General features: G+C 34.8%; 1 protein-coding gene across 1 annotated transcript; it reads left to right on the top strand.

The window, feature by feature from the left end:
* Positions 1 to 241: 241 nt before the first annotated feature.
* LOC127846640 (protein-glutamine gamma-glutamyltransferase K-like) lies at positions 242 to 4,243 on the top strand. The gene is made up of 4 exons (XM_052378073.1): positions 242 to 348; positions 2,092 to 2,252; positions 3,071 to 3,210; positions 3,453 to 4,243. The coding sequence occupies exons 1-4, from the start codon at positions 309 to 311 to the stop codon at positions 3,589 to 3,591; spliced, it is 480 nt and encodes a 159-aa protein (XP_052234033.1). The 5' UTR covers positions 242 to 308; the 3' UTR covers positions 3,592 to 4,243.
* The last annotated feature ends 7,678 nt before the right edge of the window (positions 4,244 to 11,921 follow it).

Genomic DNA, 11,921 nt, shown 5'->3' with positions numbered 1-11,921 from the left:
TCGTTTTATTTAAATTCTGGTAGTATTAATGATATCTGAAGCTAGGAGATATATGAATCAATTTAAAAATAAAAGTGATAAAGCAGTCGATAAATACATCACGCAAATTGGCTGTTCAATGTTAATATGGACTCCATGCCATGGAAAATAACTCTCGAAAAATACATGTTGATATTATTTCCCAATTGTTAACTTTCTTTGATAGCAATCAGGAAAAGTATTACTTGTATTGTAGGACCGGGAAACGTCTGTGCACTAAGGTAGCGGACGGACGCCCGGTGTCCGCGTCACTGACGCACTGCGATAACATGATAGATGACGTCACTGACCAATTCAAACATAAAGAAGGTAATGTTGAACGCTTTCAAGAAGAAACATCTCAATACCAAAAAAAGTCCGATTTCGGTTGAACGTGTTACCCATCTGTATTGTACCTTCGCTCTGAATGGATATATCAAACAAACTCTATTAAATATCAAACACACTCTATTAACCTCTATTAATCTCCATTGAAACCACAAGCTTTCTGTCCTTGTTATTCGGCAGTTGATTGGACGCTTCGTATTTCGTTTCACAAATAAACGTGTTTCATGCTTATAGTCCCTTTGCGACAGTGCAATGTTTACTTAAACGTAAATTGTTTAAAACCAAACCAAATGGCTTTACCATTTGTAAACTGTTCAGCATAATTTGAACATGTTTGTTGATTTACTATTAGTTCTACGGACTGATCCATAACCATCAAACACAATTATGCATAAACAAAATAAACATGTAAAAGAACATCAGTTGTGTTTATATAGTGGCATATTACCAGAATTCAGAGACCGGAAGGGAACGCGCGTAAGTGGTATTAGCCAGTACACTGTCACATAGAGCGCGCAAAGACGTCTACAATAAACAAAACGTAAGTACCCAGCGTCATTGAGTTGAGTTTGCCTACGTCTCTTCTAGAGAACTTAGGGGACACTAGTTCAAGAGGTATATGGGAACACTAGACATTGATAATGGTTAATGCTCTAAAAATTGTATTTGTGTTGTGTCTGTGTTTTTCCTGCGGATAATTTAGATGGTTAATGAATTAATTTACTGTTTGTTGACAAGCTATCTTGATCTTGTCGACGTGGGAAGGTCTGATAAGCGAGAGATCTCTAAACTAGCAAAGTTAGAATTCTCGAATCGCGGCCCTCGTTTACTGCCGTTTTCATACGTGACGTCATTTCGTTTGTCCGGAAATCTCCGTTGATTTGCATAAACGCCAATCTTAGTTGGTCTAATTGAACGCCTATCTTAGTTGGTCTAAATGAACGCCTATCTTAGTTGGTCTAAATGAACGCCTATCTTTTTTGGTTTAAATAAACGCAGATGCCTGGTAAATGTGTATTGATAGATCTTTGGATAGGATACTGGGTAACCACAAAAATTTCACTCTGTATTGCCGGTAACGAAATGCATGTCCGTTACTTATCATAAATATTCAATAAGTAATGAAGTTTGAGGTACGATACGATTCCCTATATTGACCGGATATTGACATGACTGTCCAAGGACCAGATAACGTCATGGTTGGTTCTGACGTCAGCATATCTGTTACGTGTAAGAACAAGAGTGAGGAAGAGAGGCATCTTGAGGGTAACGTGTTTGTTGACGTCATCACACTGGGAAAACGTTAGTCTCGTGCAAATTCGAAGAGGCGAAGCTGACGTTTAGTGGCTTTGAACGTACGTACCCATAACACATAAATGCTCATCAATTACTCCTGTGTTAAACGTAAATACAAAGAAAGATCAATAACAATTGCACCGATGTTGTTGTTATTATTATTTCATATTTAAAACTAAGTTTTAGAAAAGTTTTCTTCAAAATAATTTTTATAGTAAATTCACCTCCAGACAGTCTCGCAATTGTATAAAACAAAAATTCGTTATCATAATATTTAGACATGAATAAAAAGTACCGAATTTTGAAAACATAAGAATGTGGTGTTATATGTACTGAAATAAATAGTCCATATTTCACAAGTACTTTTTATAATACTGACCTTATTACTTGTGCTGGAAACCTTCATGCATTGCTATTCTCCAATAACAGGTAGATTACTCGCCATTCCTGTAAAGGCTGTATCATATATTGACCACGTGACAGAGGCGGCTATGTTGAAAGTGTCGATACTGATGCGTGACACGCAACGTGACAACCTGTATGTCGCCCAGGAAACGTTCCGATTGAGAACCCCGGATTTAAACATCAAAGTAAGAAGTGTTGACTTGTTTTGTTGTGCACAAGTGGACGAACTTCTATATTGTGTCAAATGACCCCGCAAAATGTTTACATCAGGACAAAATATATTATCATATTTACATCGGTCAAAGATGATACCTCCACACTGCGCGATGTCGTCATACTGCCGCCATTCCAATGCGAATATCCCACGCATTAAAAGTATCATCTTGACATCACGCCAGTATAATTTCTATATCGGCCCGATATTGGAGTTTTACAACGGCCCGAGATAGGACCTGCTACACGACATCGACACAGGCATACTGCCGTCGTTCGACCGCAATCATCCCGAGATTCGTAATCAATATTCGTATTCTGAATAACTTCTTATATAAGAGGTGATAGGTATTAATTGATTGAACGAGAATTATCCCTAAAAATAATAGCACAGAGCAAGCTCAACTTCAACATCAGACCGTTATCCGCTCTTCATTGGCTTATGCGTTAGGTACTGCCATCGTACAGCCAACACCGGGCCGATATGGGGATTCAATGAAAAGAGTTTATAAGTTTATAAGCATATAGCTGCAGTGTCGGGTTATAGTTTAATACGCATTGAGATACATGTATTATGAAATAGGAGAATGGACTCTCAAACGGACTATGGTATGCTTTGTAGAAAAGGACAAACCCCGGTAACATATGTTTTAGCGTAAAGGTCATCGGGCAACAAAATGGCAACACGTTAAAACCAGGGCTATTATCGCTGTTTATTGCTATTAGTACACACTTAACGCAGTTATTTCACATATTTTGCGCAAAACCTTGATCTTCCATCTATTTCAAGTGTTACAACAGCAGTTGCCAAGTGGACAGGGAGGTCACCCTGCGTATGAGCTTTTCAAACCCATTGGATCAACCCCTTACCCAAAGTTACCTCTACGTTGAGAGCGCAGGTGCAGATGATCCACGCCTACTGCCCGTGAGGTAGAGTGCAAAAATAGCTGTACCTACAAACCACTATAATTATCAGTTTAATTTTTGAATATACATGTAGTATATAAAGTGTTTAATTAATGATAAGTTAGATATAGGTCCCTGGTTACATATTTTTATCGCCATCGGTGTAATCTTTTCCACATTTTGAGCAATATCACACAAATCACAATCTTTTCCCATTAAAACGATTTAATGTTCAGTTCTTCAATATTATTGCCCATGTTTGACAGGAGCACGCCTGCTGCGTGTGAAATGACATGCGACGTAGAACTGACGTTTCAACGAAAGGGACGTCACTTAATTTACGCGAACTTCTTCTGCAAAGACCTTCACAACGCCAAGGGTGTCTTTGAAGTTTATGTGCAGTAATGAACATCCACAAACTCCAATCCTCAAATTGACTTCTTTCTTGTATGTTTCAAGAAATATGGAAATACATTTTATTTATGTAATATTCCAATGAATGGACTTTCGATTGTTAACGACGTTCGTGTAGAGGTTCAATATGGAATCTCAAAGTGTTTCAATGTTTCGTTTACCGAGCTTCAGAAAGCATAATTTACCGAAATAGTTAAAAGAAAGATAGGAAGTCATATATAAAGTTAAGACATATATATATAATTAATAGACACATTTCAATTGCTTACAAATCCAGGACGAGTTCATTAACAGTACGTATATACAGAGACGTAGATAACATCTACGTCTCTGGTATATAGCAGTCATTTTTGGAAGTATCGTAGTTGCTTCAGGCCCGGGGGAAGGACAATCTATGGCCAGAGACGTAGATGTTATGGCATACGCATTTATTATGCATTTATTGTGCATTTAGATATTTACAGAGTTTAACGCCGATGCGATTTTATGAATGAAGCGCTATTGATGCATTGAGGAATATGAAGGATACATATAAAGTAAAGGAACAAATAATATGTTTAACAAATACGTTAAAGTACGTTGACACATGAGCACATGATTGTCACACTTGTATAGTAAAATTTTCTAAAACTTGCTCGGAACATTGTTTGCTGCGACAATTTATCAAATGATAATATTATATTTTGAATGTTTTTCATAAATAATATAACATTCACATGCATGTTATCACGTATATTCAATTTATCAAGATAATAATCGCATGTATACATGTAATTATAATAATGTACGTCATAGCTAAATTTTATTATTTATTTTTTAATGGTATGGCAATAAAATATGTATTATTTAAAAATATTTTTATTGAGAATGTGTGCACATATGAATAAAATTGACATGGTGAATTTTTTTGTTTTATTGTTATTATATTAGTTTTTCAAATACGTACGTAGGACTTCGTTCATTTATTTTTATCGACAATGGCCCTTGATCATTAAGAGTCACTCCCGTTTGTTTACAAAAACTGACAGATGGCGAACAAAGGTTGGATGACAAGTAGCTAAAGAAACTTCAGCGTACATTTTATATAGTATTGACATACCTGAATGCTGAAGCCAACCCCGTATGGAAAGTCAACCAGAGTCGTAACATTTATATGTCACGCTATAAATCAAAGAAAGCTCATTTTCTCGGATACATTTCTACATATACTGGTGAATTAATATAAATTACTGCATCGGGGAATATTTTAAGGTTCTGTAGCGCGAGCCGCCGACTACCTGAGGCCGCCACCGAGCGCTATGTGCGCGGCCTCACAACGTCGATGTGCCTTCCGAAACCCTCGGAAGGCCGATTACAAATAACAATGAATTAAAACTAATTTTTCTCAGGCTACCTGCCTTATGATTGGAAAATGAAGAGTAATTGAGTCGCCTTAAATATATACAATGCGACCAAAAGAGGGGAATCGATGCCTTCGACCGATTTCATGAGGCCGCCACCGAGCGCTATGTGCGCGGCCTCACAATGCCGATGTTCCTTCCACGAATCCTCCGGCTTCCGCGAAGCTACATGTCACCGCCTCCGTGAGGCTACTGGCTTCCGCGAAGACACTGGCTCACGTCACCCCAAGGCCTTAGGTGAAGCTTCCGTCACTGCCTTGTACGACGTCCGTAGATTCCAACCCTCTCCAAGAAACAGGAACTCTGCAGCCCGGGCAGCACCGTTTAAAGCTTGAAGCCAACGTAAATACCCAACTGCTCCAGAATACTGTTCTTTTAGAGTAACGTCCCTTTTCATCAGATGTTGATCCGCTCGCAAACACCGGAGGACTCCCCAACTTGCCTTTTTGCAAGCCTTTTATATACTGGCAAACAGAGCGCCGCCTAGCTAACGGAAAGATACGATCCGGAAACTACCGACGTTTCCGAATTCCATCCGCACTCTACGGAGATCACCGATCAGCATTTCTCCTTCACTAACACAGAAACTAGCCGAATATATACGCCGGATTTTACTAGAAACATTTCTTAAATATCAAATACTCTTTAAATGCTTAATATATTACTTTTAGCCATACAATTAACTTACTTTATGAAGAACAAGTTACAATTTAATATTGTTAACGTGGCAAATGTAAAACTAAGGGAGGTAATTATACTGTAGCTGTGAAGAAACGCAAAGCATATATTTCGACTACGAATCCTTTCGTTATAGTTCAAATGTTTCAAATGCATCTTACAATAGATGAAAATAACTCTCATCAGTCCGAAATTCACAATTTTGACGCCATTGTCGCTTTGTCACGTGACGAGTTTTCATTTGGATACTTTCGGATCGACCTTGACATTTTTTGCTCAAATTGTAAACATTACCTTTGTTTTCTGAAATCTATTATGTGTGATTAACAACTTACGTCTGGTGGATTATAAGACTGATTTCAGTGTGAATCAGGTAGTTTTAAATATATTTACTTTGAGTTTGTATTAACACTGCAATTTGTTTACAAATCAAGCCAGAATAATCTAAAATACCGGGAAATGTCATTATTCTGAATTTGAAAACACTTGAGCACATGGTATGTTACTAAAAATAGAAATAACGTCATATGACCGTGAAATCTCGGGAGATTCGCATTTCAAGAAAGTCTGTCACATCCTGTTTTTCTCGATATGTAAGAGCAGAATAGATAAATTTTAAAGGTTTAAGATAGTATTTGTCAAAGAATATATCAGTTAAATGTGAAAAATGCCAATCTTTCCGATCAAGTGGTTGATTTGGGCCAATAACTGCATTTAAAGCTGTTTTGGACCGGTCTTTGTTAACTGTCAACTTTTCGGGAATTTCTTGTTGACTTTCCTAATGGGGTTGGTCCATAACTATAAAGTCGCGCCAGTCAAAAATCACAAAAAGCGACATTTAAAGTTATGGTAGCCAGAACTAGATGACAAGCAAAGACACGAAAATTATTTGAAACTGTTGGATCGTGCAAAAAATAATTCTATATAAGAATGAAAGAAGGGTATATGAATACTGTTCTATAAATGTGAAATTTGTAAACACAAAGAAACTGATTTATTTCGTTTAAACCCATGAACAAGGAAATTGGAGTGCAACCTTTGATAATTTATACCATACGGCGCACGTATCTTCAGCTGACATTTCTCCTGTTCAGTTGCTTGCTACTGTAGCGATATGGTGAATTCAATTATTGAAACCTGATTACAAGAATACGCCAATGACTTCTTTACTGCATGCATGTTTCAACAATAGCATTCCTGAACACTAATGAAACTCAATATCAGCCCTAGTAAGTAGTAGGCTAGTTTTTGTTATTTGATTCAACTTACCGCTGTCAAACTATAATAATATAAAACCATGGAATCTGTCATTGGCCACATTACAGTGTACAAGTTTGGAACGAAGTTTACACCAGTGCAAACAAGAAAAACACGATTTGTCCTGCCTTCAAATAGGAAATTGCACTGTGACCGCCCGGCTTTGATCTCTAAAATCCACCATCTTTTAGCCATCCATGGACAAGAAACTCAAGGGTCACACAAACGCTTAAGGATCTATGAACCAGACTCTTTACATGAACTAAATTCTGATGGATATCCAGTTATTTCAAGAGCGGAAAGTTGCCACAATATTCACAGGGAAATACAGTTGGCAATCCGACAAAATAATGAGGAGCAAATCAATGAAAGCTAGCTCCATCCAGTTGGAGAACTTTTCATTGAATTGTTTCAATGTCAGCAAAGCAAAAAATCCCTATTTAGTCCACTGTTTGACTATTCTGCAACATGTAAAACACATAAGGGTATAATCAGTTTATATCCATTTTCAGACAGGCAAAATATATATGCAACATTTGACTACTATGTGCAACATGTTTGCTCTGCTAGACAACATCTCTGTCAAACAGGGAATGACATAATAAATCAAGAAATAGAAGAAGACTTAGGAATCCTGCAATTGTCAGCAGCTTTGCAGAAGAGAGACCCTTCATTAGTGTTGATACTACTCAGGTAACAACTAACATATTGCGGTTATCATTTTGTGATTTACTGTAAAGTGTTTATTTTTCAACCATCTTATAATTCTTATTAAAAAAAATTGTAATGCATTTGTAATGATTTTCATCAATAATTTGCAAAATGTGAGTATTGTATAATATATACTAATAAACTTAATAAAATTTAACAAAAAAATAATACCAAAATTGTACAAAAATTTCATTTATTAAAATAAATCAACTGGTTTTGAATATGCATTTTTTAAATTCAAGGTATGGAGCTGATCCCTTAAGACTCTTGAGAACTTTGAAGAACACATGCGAAATCCAACAGAGCAGATACTGGATGATCTCAATGGTTTGTTCTTGTTCAGAAACACCGCGTTCAGTGCACAAGTGTGTGCTGAGCTGGCAGCTGAAGAAGGAAAGGCTCGAGAATGTTTGATGCTCATACGTAGAGCAGTGCCTTGCATCCAGCTAGATTGCTCAACATTTATCAGAACCTCTTCCCAAAATGACTCAGAATCAGAAAACAATGATTCTGAGAGCCTGCCAGTTCGCCATGTCACAAAGTACAGTGTGCTGCCAAAACTTGCTCAGACAATTGATATGGATTTGTTCAAAGCTCCGTCCACCCTTACGCATCTCTGTTGATGTGCAGTTCGTAATAGAATTGGCAATAATTGGCAAAAGTTAGCAGTATTCCGAAAGGAATTCAGTCACTTCCTTTACCTCGACGCATGAAAGAATACCTAGATTTGCTGAGTGTTTAATATGATATTTGTTGGGTTATCAATTGAACATATTACAACATAATTATATAGTAAAGATTTTTACATTATTATTGCAAAATATAAGCCACAATCTGAGAAATCTGGGCTTAATTCATGTGTGTAAAGTGTTGTCCCAGATAAGCCTGTGCAGTCCGCACAGGCTAATCAGGGATAACACGTTCCGCTTTTATGGTATTTTAAGTTTCAAGGAAGTCCCTCCTTACCGAAAATCAAGTTTAGGCGGAAAGTGTCGTCCCTGATTAGCCTGTGCAGATGGCACAAGCTATCTGGGACGACATTTTACGCACATGCATTATGCCCAGTTTGCTTAGAACACGACTCATATATTTTTATGGTAAGAGACTTTGACAAATAAAATATGTTGCCCTGGAAAATCCGGGCATTTATGCATGTGCTTAAAGTGTCTTCCCAGATGAGCCTGTGCTTTCTCTTTTATGGAATTTTTCTTTAAAGGGAATTTCCTTCTAAACTATTAAAACAAAAGTTAAGTCTAGGTGAAAAGTGTCGCTGCATGGCTCAATGATTTTACCTGTTTTGCTGCCAAATTTTTCGGGCAAATTATAATATGCACAACTTTAAATTACTAAGATTTAATAATAACATTTTAAATTGTGAGGATTACAAATAAAATATGTGAGATTATAATATTCATAATAAATATATTGTTTTATGACCATGTTGTAATAAAGCATTTTAAAAGATTTTAATCAGAAAAAGAATATTGCTGTGATATACATGATTATTTATTAATATTTATCTTGTACAGATTTTTTGTTGATGTGTATGTCTAATTTAAAATAAAATTTTAATTTATTTGCATGAAATCCTAGTGTATTTATTTTAGTATTGGTTTGAAATGGCAAAGCTTTTTATGTAAAGATGGTGTTAAAGGGGTGAAATAGAACCCTTTAAAAACATTTTTATCATGCCATCAGAAAGGCAGATGCATATATTGCATTAGTTTTTAGTGCATTTTAATGATGAAACATACTGTCATTACTAATATGTGTTATTTAGGCTTTGATAAGAATTCTGTTAATTGTATATTCTGTGTCTCTTGCCGTGAATGTAAAATCATTATACATATAATGTGTGATTTATTGCATATTGTGTTTTTACCATATTTTCTTAAATATTGAACCTTTTATTGTTTAGCTGTTGTTTTAAGCTGAATATTTCCTGTATCAAATTAGACATTTAATAAACTGCATTTGTTTAAATGTGATGATGTAATTTGACTTTATTACATGAAGGACATTGATTAACTTTCCCTTTCATTATATGATTGATTATAATTGCATGAAAAAAAATCAAAAGTAACAGTTGTTTTAACAGTATATTGATGTATGTGCTTTACATTTGATTGCTTGAGATTTGCCTAAGAAATATGTCATATTCTTAAAAGTATGCCCTCTTCAAAGTAGACTGGATTAAAAATGCACTTTTTTAGTTTTACAGTCAGTACCAGTGAAGTCCATGTGATTGTATATACAATCTTTAAGTCCCCAAATCGAGTCAAGAATTATTTAATCGCCACCTATAGTCTGTAACACCACTTTTCATACATGTAGCTCAAAGGTCAAGGTCGCACTTAAAGGTCAAAGGTAAAATTCGGCTAGGATACATCTCCACCAGGCTTATACGTCTTTATTAATTAGGCAATTTTAAAATAACATGCAAGTGATGATAACATGTGAACATCATTGCTGGCATACTTGTGTCTATAGCTTATTTCACAGAGGTGAAGGTCAAAAGTCAAATAAATCTTATGTTTTAATTCTTTGTATGCAAAATTTGAAATACCTAATGTGTTATAACATTTAGTGTAAGGGACACACCGTTTGTATGTGTCTAAACATGAGTAATTGGGGCATCTGTGATACATTTGATTTGAATTTAAATGGTAAGTCTTCACGTTTTTCTGTGTATTCTTTGTAAATGTTATTGCTCTTTTTACATATTTTAGAGTAAAACATTGAGTGGTTAATTGTTAACATGTCCATGGTCTTTATTTGCCCATCCATTATTTAGGCATATACATACAAAATGTAATTAACAAGTTTCATATGTGTAATTTTTAACATTTTTGTTGTATGCAAACTCTCTGAATTGTATTTCTTAAGGTATTTGTATGTTCCTGACTCTAAACTTGTTGACCCACAAATGGATTTGTATGTTCCTGACTCTAAACTTGTTGACCCACAAATGGATTTGTATGTTCCTGACTCTAAACTTGTTGACCCACAAATGGATTTGTATGTTCCTGACTCTAAACTTGTTGACCCACAAATGGATTTGTATGTTCCTGACTCTAAACTTGTTGACCCACAAATGGATTTGTATGTTCCTGACTCTAAACTTGTTGACCCACAAATGGATTTGTATGTTCCTGACTCTAAACTTGTTGACCCACAAATGGATTTGTATGTTCCTGACTCTAAACTTGTTGACCCACAAATGGATTTGTATGTTCCTGACTCTAAACTTGTTGACCCACAAATGGATTTGTGAGTACAAATCGTATATTTATTCAGAACAGAACAGATTATATTTATTATCAGTGATACTGACATATATTTATTCAGAACAGAACAGATTATATTTATTATCAGTGATACTGACATATATTTATTCAGAACAGAACAGATTATATTTATTATCAGTGATACTGACATATATTTATTCAGAACAGAACAGATTATATTTATAATCAGTGATACTGACATATATTTATTCAGAACAGAACAGATTATATTTATTATCAGTGATACTGACATATATTTATTCAGAACAGAACAGATTATATTTATTATCAGTGATACTGACATATATTTATTCAGAACAGAACAGATTATATTTATTATCAGTGATACTGACATATATTTATTCAGAACAGAACAGATTATATTTATAATCAGTGATACTGACATATATTTATTCAGAACAGAACAGATTATATTTATTATCAGTGATACTGACATATATTTATTCAGAACAGAACAGATTATATTTATTATCAGTGATACTGACATATATTTATTCAGAACAGAACAGATTATATTTATTATCAGTGATACTGACATATATTTATTCAGAACAGAACAGATTATATTTATTATCAGTGATACTGACATATATTTATTCAGAACAGAACAGATTATATTTATTATCAGTGATACTGACATATATTTATTCAGAACAGAACAGATTATATTTATTATCAGTGATACTGACATATATTTATTCAGAACAGAACAGATTATATTTATTATCAGTGATACTGACATATATTTATTCAGAACAGAACAGATTATATTTATTATCAGTGATACTGACATATATTTATTCAGAACAGAACAGATTATATTTATTATCAGTGATACTGACATATATTTATTCAGAACAGAACAGATTATATTTATTATCAGTGATACTGACATATATTTATTCAGAACAGAACAGATTATATTTATTATCAGTGATACTGACATATATTTATTCAGAACAGAACA

The sequence above is a fragment of the Dreissena polymorpha genome, chromosome 9 (genome assembly GCF_020536995.1).
Source record: "Dreissena polymorpha isolate Duluth1 chromosome 9, UMN_Dpol_1.0, whole genome shotgun sequence".
NCBI classification, from domain to species: Eukaryota; Metazoa; Mollusca; class Bivalvia; order Myida; family Dreissenidae; genus Dreissena; species Dreissena polymorpha.
This window is presented reverse-complemented; position numbering and strand designations above follow the sequence as displayed.

What these genes read in the sequence shown, in the direction of transcription:
- LOC127846640 (XM_052378073.1), top strand. Translation starts at nt 309, where the DNA reads ATGATAGATGACGTCACTGACCAATTCAAACATAAAGAAG. An exon ending in CCAATTCAAACATAAAGAAG is followed by an intron (nt 349 to 2,091) that starts GTAATGTTGAAC and finishes CTCCAATAACAG; the next exon opens with GTAGATTACTCGCCATTCCT. An exon ending in CCACGCCTACTGCCCGTGAG is followed by an intron (nt 3,211 to 3,452) that starts GTAGAGTGCAAA and finishes CATGTTTGACAG; the next exon opens with GAGCACGCCTGCTGCGTGTG.